The 14,139-nt window shown below is 39.6% G+C and overlaps 1 protein-coding gene across 1 annotated transcript in view; it reads left to right on the top strand.

Annotated features, from left to right (window-relative positions):
- LOC120985923 (cell migration inducing hyaluronidase 1) overlaps positions 1–10,215 on the top strand; it is a 125,705-nt gene extending 115,490 nt beyond the window's left edge. The window contains exons 21-25 of the mRNA XM_040414144.1: positions 2,155–2,359; positions 3,388–3,477; positions 5,353–5,510; positions 7,075–7,175; positions 7,806–10,215. Of these exons, the coding sequence (XP_040270078.1) occupies positions 2,155–2,359; positions 3,388–3,477; positions 5,353–5,510; positions 7,075–7,175; positions 7,806–7,933 (682 nt within the window). The 3' untranslated portion in view covers positions 7,934–10,215. The remainder of the gene's footprint in view (positions 1–2,154; positions 2,360–3,387; positions 3,478–5,352; positions 5,511–7,074; positions 7,176–7,805) is intronic.
- The last annotated feature ends 3,924 nt before the right edge of the window (positions 10,216–14,139 follow it).

Genomic DNA, 14,139 nt, shown 5'->3' with positions numbered 1-14,139 from the left:
GGAGGTTTACCCCATATATTCATGTAGCTCTATGCATTCATTCCAACCCGCATTACAATGACTGGTGACATGGGACTGGCAAGTGTAGGCAACACTTCCATTTATTTCTTATGTAAGGACACAGTTCTATATAAGGCTATGTCTACTTTCACACTGACGTTTTGGCTTTCCGTTTGTGAGATCCGTTCAGGGCTCTCACAAGCGGTCCAAAACGGATCAGTTTGCATTCTAATGCATTCTGAATGGAAAAGGATCCGCTCAGAATGCATCAGTTTGTATCAGATCAGTCTCCATTCTGCTTTGGAGACGGACACCAAAACGCTGCTTGCAGCGTTTTAGTGTCCGTCTGATGAAACTGAGCCAAACGGATCCGTCCTGGCACACAACATAAGTCAGTGGGGACGGATCCGTTTTCACTGACACAATCTGGCACAATAGAAAACGTATCCGTCCTCCATTGACTTTCAATGGTGTTCAAGACGGATCCGTCTTGGCTATGTTAAAGATAATACAAACGGATCCGTTCTGAATGGATGCAAACGGTTGTATTATCTGAATGGATCCGCACCAAACGCGAGTGTGAAAGTAGCCTATGCCTGGTAACATTCACATGGTGTCACAGCATGAATTAGGTCTCATGCCTAGTGTCTTCTGCTGACTTTGCCACAAGGTAAACTCAATTGTTAAAGGGTTTGGCCACTGGTTACTGTTGTCCAATGTGTAGATGATTACATGGCACTTATTTATTGAAATTCCGCACCAAGTTCTTTATTTCATAAGCTATGCCTCTTGTTTGCCAAGTCTTTTGTGCTGTCCTCACAGAGGTCTTGTCCATAAAATGGCTGCTCATGGAGGGTCATGTGACCATTCAGATGCACCGGACCTGCCATCTGCATTTGCACTGTGGGAGTTCAATGAAGGTGCAGTGTGTTTCAATAAAGGAGACATCACATGGAGGTGATTTGCCTGGTCACATGACCCTCAATCAGCAGCCATCTTATGGACAGGGCATCTATGTGGACAGCACAGAAGATTTTCCTAACAAGGGAGCATGGTTTATGCCATATAGCAAAAGGCACAGAATATCAACAAAGACTAAATCAGTAGGTCACATATCATCATCGTACCTACAAGTTGGTCACAAGTAATCAGAAAGTGGCCAACCCCTTTAAGAATAGGGATGCCAGCATAAACCAAAACAATCTCTATTCTATTTAATCAGATTTTATAGGCTGTCAAGGCCTTTTACACATTGCCATTAAAATTCACCACAGATTAATGATTCACAAAATTGTTATAAGCATAAGATGGAGGTTTACATCTGTACTGTTACTGTACGTACCAACGCAAGTTCAGTCATCATAGCAAAGTACAGATGTATCCAGATTTCCTTTCCTTGAATTTTAAGAACTCTAATTTCTCACAATACACACGCTCACAAATTAAGTACATTATTGCGACATGCTAGCTAAATCCTCAACAGGTTGCAATTCATATCACACCTACTGGGTGGCCACATATAGCATAAATAACTCCTCACGGTATTACAAAATCATGGAATTTTTTAAAGCTGGTCAACTTGCACCACTCATCTCGGGATGTATTGAGCCAAAAAGGAAACCTAACAAAGCACACACATCTAATCAGAGGATTAGTGTAAAAGGACAACCAAGCTTCATCAACAATTATGACTGGACAGTTATTGATAAAGTTGCTCCTAACGTAATGAATGTTTGTGCATATTCGTTGTTGCATTGTGTAAATTCTTTGGGGGAATGTATTAAGACTTGAGTTTCTTATGCCAGTTTGATGATGTAATAGTTGACATAATAATTCTGGACTATCTTCCATTCACCAGAAAATAAAATCTATGCCAACACGGAGTTCTTGTAGATTTCAAGTGTCAGTTTGCTGTCGCATATATTGTTAAATGTGTGGGTGTGACACCTGCGGCTCATGTTCTGCCCACTTTTTGTAAAACTAGCGAGAGTGGCAGAAAAGGGGAAAAAGTCACAAATTGTGCTGAAAAATACCATTTGCATAACATTTTGTGACTTTTGTACGCCACGTACACTAATGACACAGCTCCCATTGTCTATTCAATATATTGCATTTTCCTCTTTCAGATTCAATATGTTTAGTATTTTCTTCCAGGCTGCTGTTTTTAATGCTGAAAGCTCAAAATGAAAAAGAGAAATTAGCATTTTGCTCAGTGAAGGGCTGCGAGAGAGTAAAAATCAAAGCCGAGATCCCAAAAGGTTCTGGTGTCAGCAACTGCCAAGCTTCAGCCTACCCCAAATATTCACAAATACCCATAGTGGATGTGCCTCTGCCAAAGAAACTGAATGGGAATGATCCGGTAAATCACCATGGTTGAGTTTTATGAAGGGTGGGGTGCAATCTTTGTTTAATGGGCTCTATGCTATGTGGTGATGTAGTATGATATTGTCTGAGGAGAAATTGGAGAAATCATAAAAATTAAGCTTTGTGTACAGGGAAAAAGCTCTTACACAATGTTGGGATATATTTTATGTGATGGGCTGGAACATTTTCTGAACAAAAACTATTCGTGAAATGTAAACTGAGGCTCCAATGTTGGAGCCACCTTATCTTATAAAATATAAAATATACTAGCGATTATCCCCTGAGATGTTCTTATCGGAAATGTACTATTCAGTGCAGGGGCATGCCAGTAAATCGAGTGGTTGCCCGTACTGTTCATTAAAACATTATATTATCAAATACATAGAGGATTAGTGAGTGGGGTTTATGAGATTAGAAATAAGGGTCTGCTTTTTTTTCCTCCAGAAACAGTACTCCTCTTGTCTATGTGTTGTGTCAGGTATTACAGCAAATCCCCATTCACTTGATCTCATACAATTCTTTAAGGGATCATTCACATGGCAATTCTGCATGTATGAAGCCTGTAGGGTGGTACACAGCATCCTTATGGGTGAATTATGCAGCACTCTGTGTGCTCTGGTGCCTAAATAATATGCCTTTGATGGAACATGTCACATTTAAAAAAAAAATAATTGTAATTGAAGGCACATAGAGGTAAGGCATGGGCCAATAGAATTCTGTGGGTGCCGTATTACAAGGTCCAAATTGATACACAGGATCTTCAATTGCTAAGTATTTCACATACAATACATTTTGAATTTAATAAACTGGAAGCATATACAGTACAGGTGATTGAAGGGCATTGCACTTTACTAAAGAACTTCTGGGATGATATTAATACAAACCAGAAGATAATATGGTTGAAGATTTTTGAGCTGAGACCCAAGTGACTCAGGCTTGAATATTCTGTGATCTTTTAGCTGCTCTTTGGGTTCTATAATGGCAGGATGCTGTGCTAAATACACCACTTCACTTCTGTTCCAGGAGAAGACAAATGATCACTTACTGGAGATCAAAGTAGAGTCCTACAACACCAGATACTACCATCTAAAAGATGACTTTGCATACATTGAGGTAAGTAATCGCTTGACTATTTCTGTATATTGACCAATCTATATAAAAACTAGATGTTGACGGGCACCACGTGGCAAACCATCAGCCTAGTCAGCATGTAATACCATCAACAATAGTAGAAAACAGAGCCACGTACAAAGAGAGACTGCTCTGCAAAGAATAGCAATACACTTAGAGACGTCACAAAATATCAAAAATGTTGGGACAACTATTGAAACAAAACATACACAAAAAAGCGTGACAAATTATTCCTGACCCCCCAATACAGTCAGAGTTTCTCCACTAGATAAACACAGAAAATATGGTAACCCATGGACTAGATCCTATAGAAATCATGTCTATTCACAAGAGGAAGGAAAAATATGGAAGCTCAAACACAGGTGCAGTCTTTATTTGTATGTTGGTTTATTTTCTTCTGTTACCTAAAAACTATCTGTCCATTTTGTGTCCTTAGAACATTAAACACATGTGAAAATGCTTTTCACAGGTACAAAACAATAAAACACTCTGGGGGAGATTTATCATACTCCTGCACATTGGATATGGCGGTAAAAAGATGCAAAACCCAGTTTTGCTTTTTTTTAAAGCGGAGGTGGGATTTCATTTATGATGAGGTCTGCTCCTTATCAAATATTAAATGTCTGTTCTGGCAGCACAGCGCCCATCAAGACCAGCATAGTACACACGGTTCTTGATAAATCAGTCCCCTGTTGTTGAAGGGGTTGTTCACCGCTTGAAACTTTTTTAACTGTTCCCAGCAACATGTTGTACCAGCTGAAAAAATCATACTCACTTCCTGCCTCTTCATTCTGTCTACCTGACGCTGCTTGAAGATCTTACATTCCCTGACCTGTAAACTTCTGGATAGATGGGGTCATACGCACCGTCTCAGCAGTGATGTGTACCCAAACGGCACTTGACCCAGCAGTGATGTCACTTGGAGAAACGTCACTGCTGAGGTTAGTCATTGACTGAAGAGGTGCTCATGATCCCATCAGGTACGAGTTTCTGTTGGAGACAGTTAAAAAAAATCCCAAAGGCTGGACAACCGCTTTAAAGGTACATATGAAACCCACATAATGGAGACGGACTGTTTTATGATAGAAATGGAGGTGAGAAAGAGATATAGACAAATGTCCCACATAAAGCATGTCATGACAAAAGTTTTACTTTTGAATACTGTACTGGTACCTTCTACACTATAGTCATCAAGGCAGTCTCCCTATGGCAGACACATTGTAGTTTCCCTAGTGCCTTTAAAGTGAACCTGTCAGGTGATTTCTGTTGCCCTATCTGAGAGCAGGACATGATAGAGGGAGAGAAGGTGAGTCCGGTGATATATACTGTAGGGTTTATATGATGTGGAGCAGAGTCCTGGTTACCGCGGCCACACAGCCATCCTTGTGTCAGTGTGTGTGTGGGGTAAACACAACTCTTTAATCCAATCAGTGCTGCCATTGTCAGACTGTGCAGGGACACCCTCCCAACTGGTAACACCCTGCTGGACCTTTATTACAGACAGCTGGCAATTCATTCATGCATTCTAGAAGGAATAAGAGAGGAATGGCAATATAGTGACATACGAATAGATGCTCCAGAATTGTTATTACATAGGGAACTATAACAGGTTGTGCTAGGGCGGCAGCTAGGCCCTTCTCTATTGCAGTACACACAAATGTCCTCATAGTGGAGTACCATACATAATGACAAATACATACTAGAGACCTTCAAGGCACAAAATAATTTGCACAATAAACTTAGACTGGGGTATGGGTGCTGTTTTATTGAAGTCTATGAATTCATATTCAACTAGCAAGACAAACAGCATGAAGATTTAACGTCACAAAATATGTTTTGGAAATTCTGCACCAACAGGTGGATAACAAAAAGTTCTTCATGCCAGACGATGGGATACAAGTGGTTGTGATTGATGGAAGTCACGGAAAAGTTGTAGACAGTGCTAGCTTCAAAACTGCCATCCTACAAGGAATCCCAGCTCAGTTTGATAACTATGTGACCAACATCAAAGACAAGTGAGTATCTTTCTCAGCACACAATATCTGTATACTATGTGCACGACTTACAAGTGATCTGTTCTTGGTTACTAGTGCAAAAGGGCACCCCAACATTACATGCGGTTTTAAGTACTGATATTCTTATGGTTACAAAAGCACACATTTATAAGACACCACAGGGATACTAAACACCATGAATTCACAATACAGGAATAATACATATAGTGAAGTCACAACACAGGTAGAATAAATGCAGTGACAAGGGGCGTAAACAGTTCTCATAAGGCCCCATAGCAACACTTAGTATGCCTTCCCCAGTGAGATTTCTGACAGATTTAGGATTTTAATTTAAAAAAATGTGTGCTCTGCCTCACCCACTTTACTGGACTTATGTGTCGTAAAAAGTGGATCAGGTGCTTAATAAATATAGTGCCCAATCTGAATATCATATTTCTCAATGTATTTATACCAGACAACTGACATAAATACACAGATAAATCTCCCCTATTAGCGGTAAATCACTGCTTCCTCTCACATATTACAAAAATGGCTGTCTGCTGCAACCACAAGGAGGAGCTTAGTACATAGGAATTTATAGTTACTTTGTGGAAGCTGTAAAATCACTATGCACTAGCCTCCCCATAGTGACAGCTGTCGGGAACAGGAGAAACAGAGCAGCGCTGGGCCTCCCCTCCCTCTGTACCCCCTAAGCAGTTGAGTGGTCTGCCTCCATGGTAGGTATGCCATTGGCAGTGATGTCACAGTACAGGGATAAAAATACAGTGAAGCCATAATACAGGGATGATAAAACAATGATTTCATGATGCAAAGACATTAACTAGTAATATCTCTGCGCGTGGATAGTACAAATACATCACAGTGATACTATCCAATATGAGAGTCACAGTATATGGATAATAAACACATTTAGAAGTAATAGGAAACTGGTATTACACACAGGGTTGTCATAAAATTGGAATAATGCCCATAGTGATATCACAGAAGAAGGATAATAGCACAGCTAATTATGTCCCAGCTAATCACAAAGGACCATGGTGATGTCATAGAAGAGACAGAATAAAGCTACTGTTATCACATCTAATAGCTAAGGACCATAGTGATGTCATAGAAATAAACCTACTGATGTCACAGCTAATAGCTAAGGACCATGGTGATGTCATAGAAATAAACCTACTGATGTCACAGCTAATAGCTAAGAGGACCATAGTGATGTCATAGCTATTAGCTGTGATATCAATAGGTTTATTTTTAAGGACCATAGTGATGTCACAGAAGAGGGATAATAAACCTAATTATGTCACAGCTAATAGCCAAGGACAGTGATGTCACAGTACATGAATAAAAATCACAAAATACAAGCAAAATGGCAACAGTGACTTCTCAGTATTGTAATAATGCATACAGTGACGTCACAGTTCAGAGGTAATAAACGATAGTGTGACAAAGTGGTCAATATACAGACTCTAGGATCCAGGTGTGACTGCATTCTCTGTACCCCTGTACTTATGTGCCTTCATCAAATTGAGAACCATTTCAGGTGACAATGAGTTTTGTATTACAGCTCTATTGTGGTCATCGTATCAAAAGGAAGACTTTACCACAAAGGACCTTGGCTCAGGGTTCTGGGAAGACTTGGAGCTGAGCGGGATCTAAAGCTGAAAGGTGAGGCAAAATCAAGTTTAGAATTTTGCTTGAAGCTTGTGGGTTCAGTAAAGCAAACACTGCCACAGTCATCGCACTATTTAAAGTGGACCTATCATGATATAATGCTGCCTTATGTAATGGCAGCATATTACTCATCATTATAGTGACCGCTATGCTATTTATTATACCACACAGCACAAAAAATATTGTTCCATTTGCATATAAGCTATAATACATGATACAGCAGACACCTACTTATAAGTCCATTGTATTCACGAGCTTGACACTCCCGCCTTCTCCTAATTGACAATCTGCAAATAAACTGAAAGCTGTAGTGGAAAAAAAGTTTAAAATTTTCAATAAAAGACAAATTTTGGCTTTACAGCGAATCCACCTGGAGTGACTCTGTAATTGATGGCTTCATGTTTATTTCATCAAATACACTTCTTGTGGATGTACTTATGAATAATATAAAAATGAAGTCATGTTGATGAGAAGTATATGAAGAATGTGTGCCATGACACTGCATCTATTTTACCGCTACCTTGGCAAAAATGTAGAGAAATAGAGAAAAATTTACATTTTCACTACTATGAAACTTTTAAAGTTTTTTCACAGCATTCTTATTTATTCCTGTGTTGTCTGCAGATAAACTAGCTTTCGTTGGATTTAAAGGACATTTCAGACCTATTTGGACCAAGCTGGTTACAAATGCAGAGGCTTCGAAAATCTACCAAGTTGTCCCTTTTCCTGTGAAGAGAATAATGAAATTATGAACATGGACGGATGAAGTTTTACCACTGTTTTTATTCCCAGGCAGGGGAGGATTGCAGACATTGGCACAACATGTCAGAATGCACAACCTCTCCGCCCATTGACACGGCACAGAGTGTGCTTGCGTTGTACACATTGTACCTGGGTATTGTCAAAAGGAATCAGTGCCCATGGGCTTCTCGTACCCACCATGCCAGGCTCCCATGTGCTCAGTGCCGCACTAGCATTGAAGAGGACTTGTCGTTAGCACATAGAATATTATTCCTACAAATTACAATTTGTAATTAGGGGATTCATATGTATCCTTGTAGTGCCATCCCTATACTGCCAGGGTAACGCAGTTGCACAGTATTCATTCACAAGTTCTGCTTTTTGGTGGCCATAGAGTTGTTCAGGTTTAAATTAATTGTTTGCATCAAACAGGCTCGCCATAATACTCAATATTTTTATTTGTCACACCTGGATTCTCTACTTTAACCAATTTTTGCCAAAAGAACATTTCACATCAAGATTTTATGTCTGTCTAGTAAATGTTTTAATATTAATATCCTAAAATACATGATGAGGGACCAAAGGCTTACCTTGAGCATCTGAAAGATGTGGTGTTTCTGATATGTTGTGTCTGTCATCTGGTAGGAATTCATTTCTGTAAGCTTGCATGGACAGCTTGAAGCATCTTGTTAAATTGAACATTTTAGCATGAGCTGAACATTTAAATTTTTGCCCTCACAGCTGCAGCTTTTCAGTGGAAATAACCATAATATTCACCAGAGCTACTGTACATATACATATACATATAGTGAGGGTATGGAAAATACAAACCGTACATTCTGTCATAGTAGTCATTTTTGTATCATCCCTAAATAAGCGATCCAGCCATGTTGTCTGCAAGGTTCTAAATCTGAAAATTCAGTCTAGGGGTAAAAAAAAAAAAGAGAAAATGATTTATGGTAGTATCTGAGTTTTCCTCTTCTGGACCCAAACGGCAGAGGTTTCCTTATTAGCAAAAACCTGGGTGTTACACTTATAAAAATACAAATAAACCAATAGGATTCTGCCACGCAGATCTACTTGTTTTCACAACATCCCATCTGAACACAAATTAAGATACTCTAGTGCAGGAAAACTAAAGAAAGGGAATTCCTTTGTCTAGATCTAGATCCACAGACGTCCCCTCTGTAGCCATCTAGCTTTTATACCAAATATTGCAACCTAGATATATATGACTATAAAGAGCAGTGTTTAAATAGAATAGATAACCGAGATTTACTTAATCTACTATATCATTTTCCTCAAATACCACCATGTCTTCTCATTTTACGCCTAGACTGAATTTTAAGATTTGGAGCATTGCAGACAACATGGTCAGATCCCTTGTTTAGGGATCATATAAAAATTCTACCATGACAGTTCTGGAGGTACACTTCATTAAAAGTCAGATGATTCCATCGATGATTAGCCTATGTTACGCATCTTAGTCCAGTGTGATTATTTAACTTTCATATTTGCTATGTTTCTAGTATGGCTTGAAGGTGCAGCACACGTTCTACCTGGCAATTGTTTGCTATGGGATGAGAACATTTTTGCACAACTGAGTCACATTACTGAATTAACCTCACCATTTGTGGAAAAGGTCACCTAGAACAATACAGAAAGCAGAAATGTAATTGACAGCTCTGCATGTGGTAGGACTTGATGTGATAATACCTCTTGGGTGAAATGTTTGAACACGATTTTACAGTTTATATTGAGGTATAATCTACATACAGAGTTGAGCACTTTGCTTATGTAATTTTCAGTCATAGCTTTTCTCATATCTCATTTTCATGGCTTCATTCAGAATTACAGTTTGTAGTTTTCTGAGCTCTAATCTCCCAGAGTAGCTGCTGGTTCAGTGTCTGTACAGAACGTGTTTTGGTGATGAGCCTCGTGCTGCAGTTGTTACATTGGAACTTTGCAGTAGGGTTTATTGATGCACATTTTTGCTGAGACTTTGGAAAAGAACAGCAAGATGTGATCTGACTAAAACCTTAAGCTTCCGTAGGAAAAACTAATTTTCTATAATGTAACAAGGGATGCATTACATGAGCTCAGCTAAGCCCTTAGAACGGTGTCTGTTGACAGAGCATATCACCTTGCGTTAAAAGTAGAAAAATTTAATAAAGCAAGTTATTTTTCTAAGTTACTCAACTTTTTATGAAGATCTTGATGTAAGCTGTAAAATAGTTCAGGAAGTTGAACTTGCACTTTAAGGGTATGGCCACGTGTAGTGTTTACAGAAGTGGCAAACTGGATGAGATTATTTTTTTTAATCTCATTCTTGCACTGTAGAAATATTTAACAACATCCATAGATAATATGACATGCGGTGTGAATTTTAAATCTTCAGTGTGTCAACTATGTTGCAATGCAGAGGGTGAAATCTGCAACATTTCCACACCAAAATCCACATGTTTTGCTGTGGATGTTGCTGCTGTGTATTAAGTCCATATATGCTGTTGATTTTGCGCTGCGGAAATTCTGCAGAAGACCCACCAGCTGTGGCTGTACCCTAAGGGCAAGACCACATGGTTTCTTTTATTTCTGTAAGTACTGCAATAAGCCTTGATGTGTCGACATGCAATGCAATGCATTGTGTAAGAATAGCGTAAAACTGCTTGTTAATTCCTACATGGATAAAAAAAAATGACAATGACTAACATTTTAGCAGACAAATAGTTAAAAACCAACATTACAGTCAATATAAACAGTCAACTTTTACGTAATATATCTTTGTAAGTATCATACCATACTTTTGGCATACCATACTTATTAACAGCACACTCACTAGTTTTGCTTACACTAAGGGACTATGGCATTTTCTATTTTGTATGCTTTGCACTATTAGGTCATTACGCTTCCTAGTTTTAAAACCACTTGAAATTGCCCTAGTCGCTCTCCCTATAACTTGTAGAAAAGGTTGATGTGGACACATTCATTTGCCCAAACAAGCTTTACTAGTGGGATTTATAGACAAACCGCAGTACACATGGATCAGTAACATGGTGTTTTCTGGTACACAGTCTCAGGGGGGAATCTATCAAGGTGCAACTTTTTCCGTTTTGATTTGACTTGGCTAAAGGTGCACCAAATTTAGCGAAAGTTGCATGATGTTTGATAAATTTGGCGCATTTTTAAACTGTCTAGAAATTACACTCCACTTTTCCTACACCAGCCCCGTGCTGGTGCACTTTTGCACCTTCATTGCCACTTTTCAAAAAAGTTGTAATGATAAATCCATCTAGAAACTAATTACCGTACTAAACTTTTTACGCCACTTTTCAAAAGTGGAGAGGGCAGTGTAAATGGCAAGAACAGCACATGTGCCAAAATTTGCGACTTTTTTACTGGTGTAAAAACTTGATACATTCTCCCCTCAGTGTTTTATGATACCATCTTGTCTCATCTCTTTGTTATCTGTGCACCGAAATAGCTGGTCCTTTTTCGGAAATAGATGTAAAAGTTCTGTAAAGTGTTTTGTATGTATGCAATATTTCGTATGACTTCATGTGAAACGAAAGAAAAGAAAAATATATATTTTGTATTTATTTATTCACCTGAATGCCAGGGACGGAATAGTTGTGTCATTTTCCTGTGATTGTATAGGATTCACTATGAATGGTTGATTTAAGATGATCTTTTTGTAAGTCAGGAGTTTGATTATTTGCAAATTTAGAGATGACTGTATCAGCATTTGTTGTCTGTGTATGTGTTCATTCACTTTAAAAATATAAAGTTACTTTCTGTCCATTTCTTGGAGTGCTACATTGTCTCCTTGTTCTCAGCATCACTGTATGTTCTCTCACCAAGAGCCTGAAGATTGGTAACAATTTCTATACATAACGGCACCTACTCCACTTGTTCAGCATGAAGCTTCACAATGTGGTCCTGAAGTTTAACACACACATGGTTTATGTCAATAGAACATATCCCAATGTCTAGATCCCCATCCTATCCTAAAATGGACCAGTTACCAAGTGTTTTCACTCAAGAGTTTCCACAACTCACATACTACTATTACTTACCTTGTAGGGGTATTAACATCCAGGTTGCTATATACATGAAATACGGAGGAATTGACATGGATTATATATTAACACATGAAAAAAACAAGATAAGAGACATGATCTTACTAAGAGACAGACTGGCACAGAAGGAAAGAGGGCCATGTCTGTAAGGACGCACAGTGTACAAGAGAAAGGGAAGAACTAGTAGGGGAGGGTTGAAGCTGCTTATATACAGTAGTTGTGTAATATAGGCAGGTTTATGACCGTTGAAAGCTTTCTAAAGAGGATGGTCTTTAGGTGACTTTTAAAGGTGTATCTTGGAGGTGATGTGAGGAGGAGACAGGAGAAGAAAGAAAGGAGTTTTGTGAGAACCGTAGCTTATGTGTGGGGAGATACCTGGAGATAAAGGCAGATATATCTGGGAGGACAGATAAAATTAATTCGCTAGACAGTGAAGAGGATGTCAGAGAAGAAAGGAGGTAGATGAACAAGGGGCAAGCCATGTATTTGGGGATAGATAGGAGGGTATTAGTTCAAACGCCACTGAAGAGGATATTGCAGTGGTCAGTAAATGATGAGAGCATGCCCATGCATTTTGCTGGCTCGAGGTTAAAAGGGTGTGCCAGTTAGAAGTTATACCCTATTTACAGCATTGAATTGATTCGTGGGAGTCTAAATGCTGAGACCCCCACTGGTCATGAGAATGGAGACCTCAGGGAGAGGCTGGTCGAGCTTGTGTACTACTGCTCCATTCATCTGCCTGATATAGCTTAGCAATGTACTCAAATATCTTAAAGGGTTTCTATCACTTTGTTTCACCTATTTAGCTTTCAGACACTAGCGATCCGCTAGTGTCTGCTTTATCTAACCATCCTAATATAAGAGCTTATTGTCCTGCCGTTTAGCTAAAAAAATAACTTATATAGATATGCAAATGAGCCTCTAGGTGCTATGGGGGCGTGATTAGCACCTAGAGGCTCCGTCTACCTTAACAAACTGCCGCCGCCCAGCGCGTCCCTCCAGCCCGCCCATCTCCAGCTGAAGCGATCCTCTCCGTGCGCGTCTCTGTTCTGCGCATGCGCAGTGAATGTCTGATCGCTTCCCTGCTCAGACATCTCCACTGCGCCTGTTCCTCGGAGCACTATGACGTCATCGGCGCAGGCGCAGTGGAGATGTCTGAGCAGGGAAGCGATCAGACATTCACTGCGCATGCGCCGAATACGAGGAGCATCGCATTCCGGAGGAGATGGGCGGGCTGGAGGGACGCGCTGGGCGGCGGCAGTTTGTTAAGGTAGACGGAGCCTCTAGGTGCTAATCACGCCCCCATAGCACCTAGAGGCTCATTTGCATATCTATATAAGTTATTTTTTTAGCTAAACGGCAGGACAATAAGCTCTTATATTAGGATGGTTAGATAAAGCAGACACTAGCGGATCGCTAGTGTCTGAAAGCTAAATAGGTGAAACGAAGTGATAGAAACCCTTTAAGTAGTCCAATAGAGAATGAATGGAGTGGCACAGCATGTGCTCAACCTACCGCTCCATTCTTTTCAGGAGCACAGGGCCCCCTGCTTTCATAATTGTGGGGTCCCAGCAGTCAGATCACCATATAATACCTATACATTATCCTGTAAAATACCCCTTTAAGGAAAGAGCAAATTCATAGATAGGCCGATAGTTTATGCAGCTTTTGAAATCCACACAATCACATGGACACCCATCTTTACTGTCCTATGAGAAAATAAGGGGGCTTCCATGCCATAAATTCTCCCATCCTACCAAGTTGTTGCCTGAATACGAGAACTGTCCAAAGAATCAGTGTTGTCAGCCTTCTAATTAAATATTAAACCTCGTAAAAAAGTAACAGCAGTAAAATGTAACTACATTTACAGAATAGCCATGTTACATCTTGCTGCAGTCAAATGAGATTAAATGAGATTGTCCCTTTTTTCCCTTCAGTATCCCTATACTCCAGTTTTATATGACATAAATCTTGGAAGAGAGATCCATTGGATGAGTATGGCATTTCTATGAGACATCCTGCTGCATAGATGTTTTGCCCCTAGTTCCAATACCACCTGCAGCAGTCCGTGTCTCTTTCATAAAGGCAATCTGTCACCACATACCTGTAACTAAAACCAGCTAAATATTCAGATGTATGCT

Source organism: Bufo bufo, chromosome 1, assembly GCF_905171765.1.
Source record: "Bufo bufo chromosome 1, aBufBuf1.1, whole genome shotgun sequence".
NCBI classification, from domain to species: domain Eukaryota; kingdom Metazoa; phylum Chordata; class Amphibia; order Anura; family Bufonidae; genus Bufo; species Bufo bufo.
The sequence above is the reverse complement of the archived record's forward strand: the minus strand, read 5'-3'. Positions and strand labels throughout refer to the sequence as shown.